Raw genomic sequence first — 15,129 nt, 5'->3', positions numbered from 1 at the left:
ATGCAACTGCACTTTTAAAAGTGCACAGTGATATTGACTTTAGTAAATCAACCCCTATGTCTTTTCTCTGATAATAAAGTTCCTGTTTCCTGTCTGCCATTAAGCAGCAAAGCTCATGTGGACTGTGCACTGTCTGTTCTGTAGGGCTATATACAGAATTTCTAACATGGGAACCTAAAAATCCCATGAGGCTTTGCAAGAGTGACAGCTAAAGCTATTACACCCAGAGGCAGATGCATGATGGGATTTGTAGTTTCATCACCCTATCTCCCTGCTTGCCTCGATTTGAAGAGGCAAGCGGATCCCATCGACATTAGGAAAAAATGATGGCAGCGCAGGACCTAGCATCCAGTGGCTCAGTGGTGGATGACAGCGGGACAATGCTGAATATGCCAGGTGGGTGAATATGAAAAATCAGGATATCCCAGCAAGCCAGGTAAGAAGAAGTTAAAAGCAAAATTAACCCTGGGGGGCTCTATAAGGTTTCTGAGTACAAAGACTAAAAATTCAATCTTTATTAAGCTGGGTTGGAAACCAAGCAAACACAATCTCACTCTATGTACCTTGTGAGCCTGAAAGAAATGTGATTTTTGGAGACCCTGCTCCAGTCAATGCCTTTGCTTTCATTTACTTTATGTAGCCTTTTTGGGAACAGGAACTAATAAAAATAAACAATAATTTGGACTTCTGGTTAAATATCAATTCTTTTGAAAATACACAAAATACATTCTAGCATTCTATATCTGCAGCCTTTTTAACCACATATTAAATAACCTGATTTACTTTAGTTTATTTTAAAATGTGTTTTCCTTGGCTCTGATTAAGCTAGTTAGCCTACTTGGTTATGCCAGCTGGATCTCAAGGAACCTCTATCTCATTCTTTGGGTCTTTCATTATCTCAATGCTGGTAGGAATTAAGACAGAAATATGTCTTGGCATCTGTCAGAGCCAGGCTCACTCAAAGTTGCTCGGTCGGGTGAATGGCAATCAACATGTGGTTTATGTGATACTTAAAGTGACAATAAAATCCAGTTTAAAAAAAAATCTATTCAGGCATAAATTTACGAAACTTGAAAAAATATCTTCTATTGCTCTTAGCCTTCCCAAAGTTCCTTTTTTTTTTTTTTTTTTTTGCTGCTGTGATCTAACATCCTGCTAGATGGTGGCTAAGTTTGTTTTTCATGGTCCCTCTCTATGTAAGAACACAGCTACCCTCTCTTTCTCTTTCACACCGAGAGGGCCTAAGAACTGCATACTATGGGCTATGAGATTTGCAGTGTTTCTTAACCTTTTTTCAGTTAAGACACCCTTTGAAAATTATGGACACTCTTTAGGCACCCTTTAAAAATTATGGACATGCTTGAGGCACCCTTTAAAAATGATAGACGCTCTTGAGGTACCCTTTAAAAATGATAGGCACTCTTGAGGCACCCTTTAAAAATGATAGACAGCCTTGAGGCACCCCAATCTAAAATGTAAAAACTATTCTAATAGTTTTACATAATGCAGCAACATCCACACAAGTAGGACACCCAATGTTAGAGGTGATTTATTCTTCCAAAGCAAATACACTTTTTCAAACTGGTACTGACTAGTATTCCAATGTTTCTCTTTTTCTCTTCTCTCTCACTCAGCTAATGTGACCCCAGTGCTGATGGAGAGGGGCAGGGGAGGGTTAAACAAGGATGCTATGCAGGCGACTGCCATCCTCCATATCAACTGATGATTCCATTGGTCGTTAGTATGCCGCCAGCTACAAGGTTGTATTGCTGCACAATGAAAACCTGTGGCTTTGTGTAACTAAAAAGCAGCCTTCATCCACATGCCAGCTTCTATACAATTTTTGTGGAACTTTTAGGCATTTTGCCAAAGTAACCCTGAAGAAAACTCAAGGCACCCCAGGGTGCCTGAGCACCCTGGTTGAAAAAGGTTGGCATAGAGCATCGCACATGACCGCAACTAATGTGCACGTCTCATTCCAAATAAATGGAAGTGAGAGGGAAAGGAGAGATTCAGGAGCTCACACAACATGTTACAATGAGGCAGAACAACACAGTAAGAAACTATTTAATCAAAAATAGAATACAGGGCCATAATGTAGTGAATGTGTATGGATTGCTTTTGGAGAATAAGGCTATCATCTAGTAGTGTCACTTTAAGAATAGAGCTGAAAATAAAACTTTAGCTGCTGGTTACCTTCAGAAAAAATTTGGTAATGATACACCTGTGAGCAATAAATATAGAATGCTAATGTGCATGCTTTAATTCAAAATGTTCTCTGTGCTGCATCATTTATAACAGCAAAAACAGAAGTGGAAAGGCAGAGACTGCATAAGCAACACTGCCCTCTGTCATCCCTAAAGATACTCTAATTACGCTGTATTAATCTCCCTTGTCAAATATATTAGAGCTCTAAAACATCACATTTAAGCCCTCACTGGATGACACATAGTTTACTAAAGAACTTTGTTTCATAAATTATTGCCATTGTCTTTTTTTTTAATAAAATACAGATTTCATTTTTTTTTTATTTTTATCTCATTTCTGCTGATCTCCACATACTACATGCATGTACTTGCTTAACTGTCGCTAGCATATCATTTTCAAAAAATATTGAAAACAACTTTTGAAATAGCTGAAATTTTTAGGCTTACGTTTTTTTTCTAGCAAATTGGATTTTACTGCACTTATTCACATGGATGTACTCAAGCCTATGCCTGTGTGATGATGCACATGTGTCCCATGCAGGCATTCCCATTCATATCACCTGGGACAAAACAGATACACGGACATACCCACTGCTCCAAATTTGACATCCTATAAGGTGCACGGCTCTGTACATAGACGTTGTGTGTGCGGGGCCTAGGCACCCTCATGGCTGTCAAATTGGGGGCAGCAGCCATATGCACTGTGGGCAAACACAGCCCTCGCATGGGTGTACCCTGAAGTACACCAGGAAGAATGAGGCCTAAGAAACATTTAATACAAATACATCTTAAAAGTTTTAGAAAGAAATGTCTCAGATTCACAGTGATCCACACAAGACCTATCTGTATATACTCAACTTTAACCACAGAGGTGTGGAGAGGAGGAGTTTCAGGAGGCGGAGTCAGTACAGGAATCACTGTTTGCAGGCAGCAAGGTACCATGGAATATGTAGTCCTTAGAAATGTAAAGTAAACAGCAGAGGAGAAGCTGCAAAGCATGCAGGGAGTCCAGGAACAGGAAGTTGTGAAAAGAGATGAAGAGCTGATAAGCATAATTTACAACATAAAAGGAGATTCTTCAAGTAAGCTTATAGTGGATTGTCAAAAATAACTATTCTTTGTATTGTTATTAAAATGTTAATGTTATAGGATAAAAGTGTATGCTGTGACCATAGATTTCCTTTACTTGTGATTATATGGGGTGTTATCATTTGAGTGTAACTGAGTCCATATTCCACTGGAGAACTCAACTTCCAGTTTACTGATCCTCTACCTATTTCCTCAGTAGAATATAGAACAATTAAGTTTACTTGCAAAATACAAACTGCACATTGTTTTAATTTGATAGGCATTTCTAATCAAAAGCCGCATACTACAATCTATAAATACGACTTATTTGTATAAGAAATCTGCACTATGGTATGCCTACCTGGCTGCAACAGGAGGTATATGGCACTGCCTGGATCAAAAATTAAGTTGAAGTCAAAATGGGGGATTGGTGGAAAAAAAAAAGTGAAGTGAAAAGAAAGTGACCATGTGCACAATTAAATAAGATGAAAAATCCAAAAAATATATATGTCCATATAGAATAATGATAATCAAATTACAAATAATATTCAATCTTCAATGGTGATTCGTGATCTGAAAAACACTTGTGCTCCCCTCTCTCCCAGGACTGCACTCACCAGATCACCAAACCCCTGCAGGGGTAACGAGCATCACTGGTATTAAAGATGGCTCTTATGTTTGCCCAGCTGGATGTAAACCATGTTTCCCAATGTAAAAGAGATCTTGTCTCAAAAGGCCACAAATATATGGAAAGAAGAGCATCCTCATAGTGTGATTCCGTATGGTAAAAATAATTAATTTGAATGTATACAATATACTCACAAACAAAAAGTAAACCAAATCGGCTTGGAGACAACACTTCCGGAAAATATTTTGTGAGTATATTCTCACTGCTTGCTTATTAATGTAGACCTAAACTTGAAATGTGAAGATTTGCTATTTTATGGCGAACAACTAAAAATGCTAACCGTGCCTAAACAGTACTCTGAAAAATGTACTATTTTTCTGAAATTCCTCCTGAAAATTAGAAAAGCACTTCATAGTTTAAGTGAGCTTAGGCAATCCTGTGCTTACAATCCAAGAGCTGTATATCCGCAGAGTGAGATCTAGGGCACTGCAGTTTCAACTGAGGTTAAGTGATGTCCCTGTTCTGCTCATTAATCTTCTTGCGGGAAGCCCAGACATGAGGAAGAAAAGCATGCCTCCACCAAGATGGTTGTCTCCACACAGAGAGAGTGCAGAAAATTACATAGTAAGTCAGAACTATTGAAAAGATTAGCTGCGAAGAGACAGCAGGGAATACTGTTGACTATACCTATGCCATCTGTCTGCCTTTCTGAGGATACAGCTTCCAGAGTTCTTTAATGCTTGTAAGTTAAAGCAGAGCTCAAGTCCCCCGTAATCATTTTTTTAAAAGCTCCCCTGTGGTTGTCATTACCTATTAATAATATGTGCATACTGTCCTAATTTCATGCTAGTTACTTTTAAATTAGTAATAACTTACATGATCTCAGAAGCAGGCAGGAGCCATCTCGGGTATGGGAGTCTGAAGCCCGCTCATGTGTATTTTGGGAATTAGGCGCAGCTGGCTACCCAGCATGCACCTCCCGATCTTGCGCCTGCGCAGTAATGACACTATGAGGTGCAGTTTGATTACAGGTTACCATAGCAACAGTGGTGTCAGCTGAAGTTCGAACCACATTGCTATGGCAACCTGTCATCAAACAAGAACCTGGATCAAAAAGTGTGGTCAGGGAAAGCAGCAAGCCCTGCTTCCCGTGGACTCCTGGGATAGATGATGGTGATATGGGAATTGGCTAATGATGTAATCGCCAAGGTGGCCAGGACAGCAAGTGCAACTTGGATCTTTGAAAAAGGTATTTAGAAACTCCTAAAATGTATATATACTGTATATCCATTTAGGAATGTACAGCAGGGGGGCATTGAGATTATAGGAACTTGTAAAAAAGGGTGGAACTCAACTCTAAATGCCCAAATTTGTAAAAAAAAAAAAGGTGCACTAGTCCAATTCAATCAAAATGGAAGCTTTCACATATTTTACTATATGGAGCATACACTTTTTTATTTTATAAATGGAAATAAAACTTATTTTTTCCAATAGGGAAAACACAACATTTTAAGTAAGGGGGAAGAAGATAGAACCTCAAGGGAGGTTTCTTATGTTAATGTCATCCCATTGAAAAAAAATTACCCTCACTTCCTGTCCAGGTGAGGGGTGTTAGATGAAACAGGAAGTAAGGGACAACATTTTAAACCTGGAAATATGTTCTAAGTTTCCCATACTCCATAAGAATCTAAAAAAAATGACTGTAATTGGGCTTAAGAAGGTATTGTACAATTGTATTTAACATGAGTTAATGTTTATTACATTGGTGTCTGTAATTTGAATAATTTAATTTCCTGCTTATATCTAGATAAACTTTTGTTTGTTCACCCAAAATGTCTTTGTGGTGTTCCTAAATATCAACAGTAAACATTACTGTATTAGATGATTTGTATATTTTTTTTTTTTTTTGCACAGTATTCGGTTTCAAAGTATAATCTAACGGTATCTGCCAGGAACAGTCTAGAATCTTGTTGTTTTAAGTAAAAAAAACTTGGAAGGTTAGAAAGAAACAAACTGTCAACTAACCACTAATTGAATTTCAGAATATGACTCACATCTCACAAATTTCCCAGAATTTAATCACAGTCCACCCAGAAAGATCAATTAGAAAGCAGACCTCCAGTTTGGTAGGATTCTTTGCAGAACACAGGGAGGTGCTAACTAAAGCTGCTTTACTGCTCAGTTTTATGAATGGACAAAGATATAATTTAGAAAGCCCAAATAAAAGTCATCTAACAAATTAATTTGATGCTTCAGCCAGTTTTTAAGTACAACTGTGAAAACCATGTAAAGGGAGTATATCTGAACCAATATTAAATGCAGCCTCAAATCAAAAATGGCAGTCCATTTACAGAGTACTAATACATCCATGAGTTAAAACTGTTCCCAGTAAATCTGACATGCCAATTTTACCATTTAAAGATTCAAAACTGCAATCTGGCCAGGCTGCATAACTTTGAATCACCTATACAGAATGAGTTAGCATTTCTCCTATTTGCAGTGATATACTTAACAATACTGTTGAGCATTATTTATTCAGCATTTAAGGCAACCAATCAAACTCCCACTAACCTATAAGGTATATAGCACCTAGCATAGAGCATGTGGTTGTAAAAACTTCTTCATGTTCAAGCTATCTTCTACCCAAGATGGGGACTGAGGGGGGAAGGGAAAAAATCTTAGGTCATTCTCTTTCTCTGTAAAGTCCATAAAGTCATAAGGGCTTATTTACTAAATGGTACACCATAAAGCGTCCGTCAACCCACACATCAAGTGCCAGGTGCCCATGATCTCACCTTCTATAAATGAACCATGGTTTATTTGAGCAGATCTTTCTTGACAAGAAAACATTCTATAACAAAATTTCATGAGTCCTTTGATAGTACAATGGTTTTTCAAACTGCACCTCTAATCTCATTCAATTGACTTAAACACCAACATTTGATAATCCTCTTTGAATGATGTTATTGTGCTATAGCCGAAGTGCCCAACCAATCATGAATGCAGCCCTTAGGAACATACTATGCAGCTTACTATGCAGACTGCATACAGCATACTGTACCCTATACTACCTTTTCTGTGTCCTCAATCCATTTTCTATTTATAAGTTGTTTTTTTTATAATAGATAAAAAGGAGAGAAATTTCAAATGTGGCACAAGCAATTAAGGGGGCTTAAAGTAGCACCAATGTAGAACCACCATTTATAAAGGGGCCGCAAGAGCAGCGATCTCTAGCAGTCTCCATTCTATAACTGTCTGCTGAAGCATGTCCCCCCCGTCTCCAACAACTTGTATAGAATGTCTGCAGTCTCTATCTCTTGTGGCATGCCTTTAGTCTTTGACCATTTATTGTTGAATATTATATGCTAATATTTGTTATGTCAGGGGCCATACTAGAGGCCCTCTAAATCACAAAAGTTGACCACCACTGTCCAAGAAGTTCACATAGCTTATTCTATTAAGGTTCTTGATTGTTTAAACCAGGAGTGTCCAACCTGCAGCCAATGGGCCGTATTTGACCTAAGATGGCTTTATGTCATTAGTATTAAGACTGTCTTTGTGATTACTTAGATGAAGATCAGTACACATTCTAGGAGCCATTGATGCAGAATTCCTGGTAATTCCAAAAGGTTCAGGAGAAGCTTTTTTATCTTTTTCATATTTAGTAGTGTTTTCCCAATTTAACTTCTAACATTACCCAAGGCATATCAAAGCATTGTAAAATAGGACTATAAATACATAAAAAAAAAACTGGTGAGATATTATATTTATTGTTTTTGCCTCTAAACTATTAAAATATGATCTGGGACTTGCTATAGCTTGCCGTACATGATCACTTTATTTTAAAACACCTTTAATGCAAAACAACTATAGAATTCATCTAATACACAGTAAAAGAGGGTTGGACCTATATTACGCAGACACAGCAGCAAGTATAAATATCTGGTCATTGACAATATTCTTTGGCAGTTTGGATGCTTAAAAGCTCTTTGAAGGTGTAGGTGATAAATATTTGATGAACAGCATATGGCTAAATGATAGCATCACTTACTCTTTTGCTGTAAAAGCAACACTAGGCTTACTTCCACAATGCCATCTTTAGCGCAGCTGGTTCACACTAAACCAATTTCTTCTCAACATAATCTGTATTCTGCTTACATACCTAATTTACTAATATTAATGGGGGCTAGCGAAATGCTTTTGGTTTTGTACATTAAACAAAACTATATTCACCTTCTCTCCTGCGCTGCAGTGTTCTGGAGCTCCCCAGCGCCTGGTCAGCTTCCAGTACCAATCTTCGGCTAATTTAATTGACCAGGCTGAGAGGATGTAATTTCTGCGTATGCGTGGGAGTTCATTCATCTTGGTATCTCCAAAGTTGTACGCTGAGTTGTACGTGTACAGGCAGGTAAGGAACTTTAAAGTGGTTCCAAAGCCTTAAGGTTTTTCAACCTTATTGCATTCTATGCATTAAGGTGAACCTTCTCTGCTGCAGCTATCCCCCAGACCCCCCCCCCTTATCCTTACCTGAGCCAGACCTGATCCAGGGATCTGCATAAGTGCATCGGCTCCCATCACTGTCTCTCTCCTCACTGGACAGATTGATAGCAGTGGGAGCAATTGGCTCCCATTGCTGTCAATCAGATCCGGTGAAATGGGAGCGGGGGGTGGGGCTGTGTCCTGTTGTCTGTGTCAATGGACGCATCAGAGGGACTCAGGAGCGAGCATGCAGGGAGCCCCCAGAGAAAGCCGATTTCCCTGGGGGCACCCAATAAACAGGAGGGGCCAGGAACACCAGAAGAAGAGGATTGGGGTTGCTCTGTGCAAAGCTATTGTACATAGTATGTCTCTTCTGCATTACAAAATCCTATTGGTTTGCCTTTTTCCCCCTAAAGTTCCACAATACAGCTGAACTTTAGGTATGGCAATTTTTTAACATTTTTTACATAGTTACATCGGTCCTGCTTGGACCAATATAAGGATATACCTGCCATACCTGTTTGATCCCTGTGGAAGCTAATTATCCTTGTAAAAGGCACTGCCACTACAGTGATTATTGCTAGCTTTCATGTCCCGTGCTAAGTGGCTGCCCCTCTGCTTACTGAACACAGGAGGTCACTAGCTTGGCAAGGGCCCTATTCAGAGAACACTTTGCATTTTCTCAATTAATGAAAAGTATTCTCTAAGTGGACAAGGTAGAGATAATGATGTCACTGTCCCATCTCGCCACATCGTCCAATTAGAGAACACTTTGCATCCACTGGGAAAACGCCAAGCAAGCAAAATCTTGTGTTTACAATATAGCAAGTCCTGCCGCCTAGTGAAGAACATGGATGCTAGTGGAGATCACTGTAGTAGTTTTGCCTATCATAGTAATTTCCACTTTCCACTGGGATCCCACAGGTAAGGCACATATATTCCAAAGCTTATCTGTTTTTTTTCTGTCACATAAAGATTAAAAGTGATTACTTTAATCACTTCTCCATTAAAATCATATAGCCTTGAACCCTCTAAATGACAGTCATTTTAAAATAACCTCTTGAAGAACCATCCTTGTGAAACCTTTGCTTTATTCATCGTTGCATATATATTCTTCACAACGTAGACCTTGATTAGACCAGTTTGCAATTAACCATGGTTCTTTATCTATTCTATGTAAAGTGTAAGTCACATCCCACTACTCAGCAATTTCTTTCTTCAGTACCAATACATCTCTAGCTGCTCGTCCTCGGCATGCAAAACCAATCAATAAACAGATTTCTAAAGAAAGTAACAAGTAATTACCCTGTAATGCACAAAAGATTTCAGAAACCGGCAGATGCACCAAACTGTCTTCCATGAAGCTATTTATGATTATAGCACCCCACCAAGTCAACCAAGATGACAAATGATTTATTACTGTGCACCAAATCTAAACAAATCAGAATAAGGCACTTAAGTATACAGCATGGTCTGTCCAGTACTCGGACACTATATTAAAGCAGCTCATAATATATATAGGGTTTTTATCATATAAGTAAGCTAGAAAGCTAGTTGATGGAAGCTTTAGAAATAAAAGATTGCCTAGGTTCATCAACTTTGGTATTTCCATGCATTCCTTTAGTTCTGTTCACTTGGACACCTTGACTAATTATTGGTAAAGAAGAGACATGTGTATAGGAGTAAAAATCTTGAAAAAAAGCACTGTGTTGATGAACAAGGTAATGGCCAGGACTGTCATAAAATAACACGGAGTAGCTAATCTCATCTAAAATATATAATACAAAACAAGAAAAAGTCTCATGTGAATAGGATCTTACCTTGCATTGTTATCTTGGTGGGCTCTGAAAATAAAGGAATAAGCAAGAGGTAGATGAGGTAGACAAATGATATTCCGCTGTACCGGAACATGCATGCTGTAAAAGAGAAACAAAAACACGTTTCAATCACCAGACATAAGCATAACATATTAAACATACAAAAAAAATGTAATTAAAAACACACAGTATTATCATTTATCCCCTAGAATCTTTGCCATGATCCTGTAAGATAATTCCATTACATTTTCAAAGTAACAGGTATACTGTAAGCCAGCATTAGCGACCTTGCTCAGGTTAGTTACCATTCACATTCCTCCTTTAGGATGGTTCTCTTTGTACAATGTATTTGTTGTATCTATTATAAATTTGATTGCAAATTCACTAACAAGCTGTGATGGCATAACTTACAGTATATAGTCACTAAAAATATTAATGCATGACAAACAGATATGGTTTAATTGTAATAAATAGTGATTAAGTACATACATTCTTACTTTATTCTGGACAAAAAAATATATGAATTATCTTGCATTCTTCTTAAGAGCCAGCAGGTAGAACTTTAAACTCATTTATAGACTACTGTTTACAGACCTCTATAGCTCAAGCTCAAATTTACACACACACTTTAGACTCCTCTTTAGGATCTCTATTTGGTAATTGTTGAAAAAAAAAACACTGTTTATAGAGTACAACAGCTGATGCTGAAATTCACACACAAACAAATTTTTCCGTTACCTTTACATTACAGTGTATAAATGCTGTAGCATGATTCTGTTAGTATTTTTATTGTTTTATTTGAGTATGTATCCACAGCTCCATTATATCTCATATATTATATGCATTATTGTTTTGTAATGTTTATAACTTACTATTTACTGTGTACGATTTGTTCCTGATTATCGGTATTTATAACAATTGGGTTTCAGCCCGGAAGTCAGTCCCCTGGGGGTTTCCCTGGTCTGCCAGCATGGGGAGACATCAGGCCGGCTCCCCCGGCCGTTTGGTCCGCCCCTTGATTGACAGGTGCTGTCACCGGGGGGAGGAGCCTCCTCATGCTTGCATCGTTCTGGATCTCCCCCCCTCTCGGGCGCTGGTGCGTGTGCGCGGCATCATATGCCACCCCTGCGCATCCAGCCCTTGAGTGGTTGCTGTGGCAACGGCGGATGCCGGCAATATAGTCTGTCTCTCCTTCTGGAAAACAGCGAGGGAGCCACATCACCCGCCATGCGGTATGTATGCGATTACACCACTTAGGGGATGCACCTGCATAGAATCATCAATTAAGGATTATACATATATCGGCATTGGATTCTGAGCTGTTAGATCCCCTTGTCTGTGGGTACGCTGACCCAAAGGATCATGCTCTTTACACCTGTATACCAACAGTAAGTTATGTGACTATGCTCTCCTTTTTGGATTCTATTCATCTATACTGTTTCCTTCCTTTCTGTGGTGACTAATTCAGCTCTCCTTTTCAAACACCGGCTTCTATCTTCAGCTAACCTACCTAAATTCCTGTGCAACAGGGATTCATGCAAGTTTCTTTCTCTGTGTATCCAATGAACACATTTCATTCATCAATCAGTCTAGTCTACTATCGGTTGTTTAAAGTGACTGTTCTTTGCTGTTATTCTGTAATATATTTTCTTTAATATATTCCCTGTTTCTTTCTTTGGATATAATTCACTCATTGGTCTCTCAGCATGGGTTTTTCTATGGTCATGCTCCTATCAGCCATTTTTCAACATTTCTTCTTTCTCCTCTCTTTTTTTCTTTTGCAATGACACAGGGTGTTCTCATTATCACTGTCCATAGTCACTGCAACATAAATACAAGCTTCACTTATTAAACTACAACTATTTTTGCAGACAGGTGCTTTGTCCCTTTGTGGTGGGCCACAGATGTGGCTCCATGTAGTCGGGTGCGCTTCCTTGACCACCCGCTGCAGAAATATGGAGACGCCTCCCTATTGGGGGATGACCCTCTAGATATGGATATGCTCTCTGGTTCTTAAACATTTATCGCCGATATGGTAAAGTTTATCCACATGTTTTGGCATTATGCTAATGATATAGTATGTGATAATTATGTCTATATATGTTCTAATTGTATAATATGTTTCTCGCAGACATCACAGACCCCCTGAGGAAGACTTTATCCCATAAGTCGAAACGTGTCTGGGTTTTCTGTTTCTTATGTGATGATCTTTTCAGCAATGTAATATAGCCATAATTGGTTTTTGTAATTTTGGCATTTTTTATCTTTTTCTATTATCAATAAAGATGGAATTGTTTATATATTTGTAGTCTCAATACCCATTACATTTTATGCTGCCGCAAAACCCCTGGGGGTCTTGTTCCTGATTCTGTTAGTATAACCTATTTGATATCTTATACATTTGGTTGCAAAAATGTTTGCATTCCCTGCATTAAAATAAACCTTTTAGGTGCAGCTCCCCCCCCCCCCCAAAATACTTACCTAAACTCAATCTCTATTTAACATTGTGGATTCAGTGAGAGCAGTGGGAGCCATTAACAAGGGTGCTGGGGAAAGGGGCGCGAGTTACACTGTGTGTGTGCTAATAAACACACATAGTACGCATGAATGCCGCCATAGCAAGTGGCTTTCTATGGGAGCAGGAGGGAGGCAGGGGGAGCCAGGGGCACTGGCAGAGGACCCCAGAATCGGGACTGCTTTATGCAAAACCATTATACAGAGCAGATAATTATAATGTGTTTTTTTATTTTTTTTAAAAAAAATTACAATAACTTTAAGACTCTTTTTTAGGCTTTCTATTTGGGTTTTTGTTGTAAAAAAAAACAATGTTTACAAAGCTCAATAGCTGAAGTTAAAATTTGCACACACAAGTGAATGAGTGATCACAGCAGTGATTCCCTTACTAAATGGCTTAGTCCAAAGTTTCTCTAAACCATATTGCTCTGGAAATCATTTGTGAAACTTTATTTGTGAAACAAAGATTCTACATACATAGGAAACAAGAGCTATAAAAAGAACCATTTATAAAATATAATATAAAAAATATGGTACTGCACATGTGTTAATATTTGTTGGCCACTGCAAAAATGAACAATATAAACCATCTCCAACACTCATTATTGCTAACCAGCAAAGAGAGCCTTATGCTGGCCATACACTGATAGATTTTTTAACAAATGTTTGTACGAAAAATCTTGGCAGTACATTGGATAATAGCAACAGAGACTTGATGAGACTAAAAGTACTTCAAAATGTTATTTGCTTTTATTATTTGATTTTCCCAAATAAAAAACACAATTATGGGTAGAAAATTGTTTGTTTGAAAGAATTTTTCCATCCTGACAATTTAACCTCACTAATGGTTCGAAAATCAAACCTTCTGTAAACGAACATTTATTATCAAAGTTGTACTAGTGTAAAGCAGCCTAACAATACTCTAAAACTGAGATAAAAGCAGAGGTTTCTGCATACATTTGTAAATATATTTGGAGCAAAACAATCATATAAAGAATGATTCTAATATAATGAAATAGGGATTCATGAATAGACTAAGAAAATTTAATAATTCAGTGGCAAATGTTCACATTTCACACTTTATAAAAGTTTAGCAAATATTTAATAAAGTGCCCCTTTCATTCTAGTTTTAATGAAAAATAGAGAAAGAAAATTATTCACACAGTGGGGTATATATATATATATATATATATATATATATATATACAGCATCATATTTTATATATATAGAGAGAGAAAGAGCAAAAGAGAGAGCAGGCAGGTATTCTAGCACCTTGAGTTCTAATCTTCTACAACAGACTAAGGCTGTAACTGACACTAAATCATGAATGGTCCTTGTGTTCTCTCAAACTCCAGTTCACCTGGTACCGCTAGAGAATTTCAGGTCTAGCAAGTATTGCGTCTGCCACATGGCTTCATTCACTAATTTAAACATGGCTTGCCTTTCGATACGGATACAGCTGTTTCACTGCTGTGCTTGTTTCTGCACGGGGAGGCACATCTAGCACTAAAAGTCTAGTACTTGATTTAATGATTTCATGGTTTGATACAGTAAACTAATATTTTAACAGCTCAGCATTTCAACAGAAATTGTCATCGCCATGAAAAAGTTAAAGCCTTTGTGTAATACCATTCAAATCCTCATAGAAAAAAAACTCAGAAAAATAAAGAAGGACTATAATGATTTATGACCTGTCTAGATTCATTTCTGTCCTTTTGCTTCTAGTAAATTAAGCTGACATTAAAAACTTCTATTGGGAGAACAAACTGGCAAGATGACAGCTTAACAATCTAAAGCTAACATGCATCAATCAGCTATAAATCATATGACACTATATTTTGTCTAAGAACTAGAACTACAGCGTTCAGCAATATTACTTAAGCTTCTTAAGTGCCAGAGTAAGTGCCCGAAGAATATTATTAGTTTAGTCAAAGTCTTTTATTTATGTTTCAATATTTTTATTGAGAAAAAGTCAGATAATATAGCGTTACAAAAATGTGGTTGTCAGAATACAAGTCAAATTGAAAGACAAACCAGGTACATAACAAAATATGTAAGGAGAGGTATTTTAAGGCAACCAAGCCCCATGAAGTTGAGGTACAACATATCGCGGGCAAGTCGAAGATAGGACCTCCGAACCATCTACTTTACACCTTTAGGAGCCGGAGCAGATATGTCTAGGCCTAAGTGAGGAAAAACCCCTAATTAAGGGATGGGCACAGTGACTCCGATTTGCATTTGCAGCCTGATAATAACATCTTCATATAAAAACTCCACAGTGGAGAAGTTAGGCTCACCATACAGTTGATTATAATAAGTGATGTAAGAAGAAGTTAAATGGAGGGGAGCTAACTGTAAGGTACGTTAAAAAGGAAAAAAAATCCCTCCTAACATTGAAGAACAAAACCAGAAGTA

General features: G+C 37.8%; 1 protein-coding gene across 1 annotated transcript in view; it reads right to left on the bottom strand.

Annotated features, from left to right (window-relative positions):
- PIEZO2 (piezo type mechanosensitive ion channel component 2) overlaps positions 1-15,129 on the bottom strand; it is a 497,782-nt gene that overhangs the window by 323,210 nt on the left and 159,443 nt on the right. The window contains exon 2 of the mRNA XM_082257361.1: positions 10,203-10,298. Coding sequence (XP_082113487.1) covers positions 10,203-10,298 — 96 coding nt within the window. The remainder of the gene's footprint in view (positions 1-10,202; positions 10,299-15,129) is intronic.

This window comes from Pelophylax lessonae (assembly GCF_965119305.1).
Source record: "Pelophylax lessonae genome assembly, chromosome: 5".
Classification (NCBI taxonomy): Eukaryota; Metazoa; Chordata; class Amphibia; order Anura; family Ranidae; genus Pelophylax; species Pelophylax lessonae.
The sequence above is the reverse complement of the archived record's forward strand: the minus strand, read 5'-3'. Positions and strand labels throughout refer to the sequence as shown.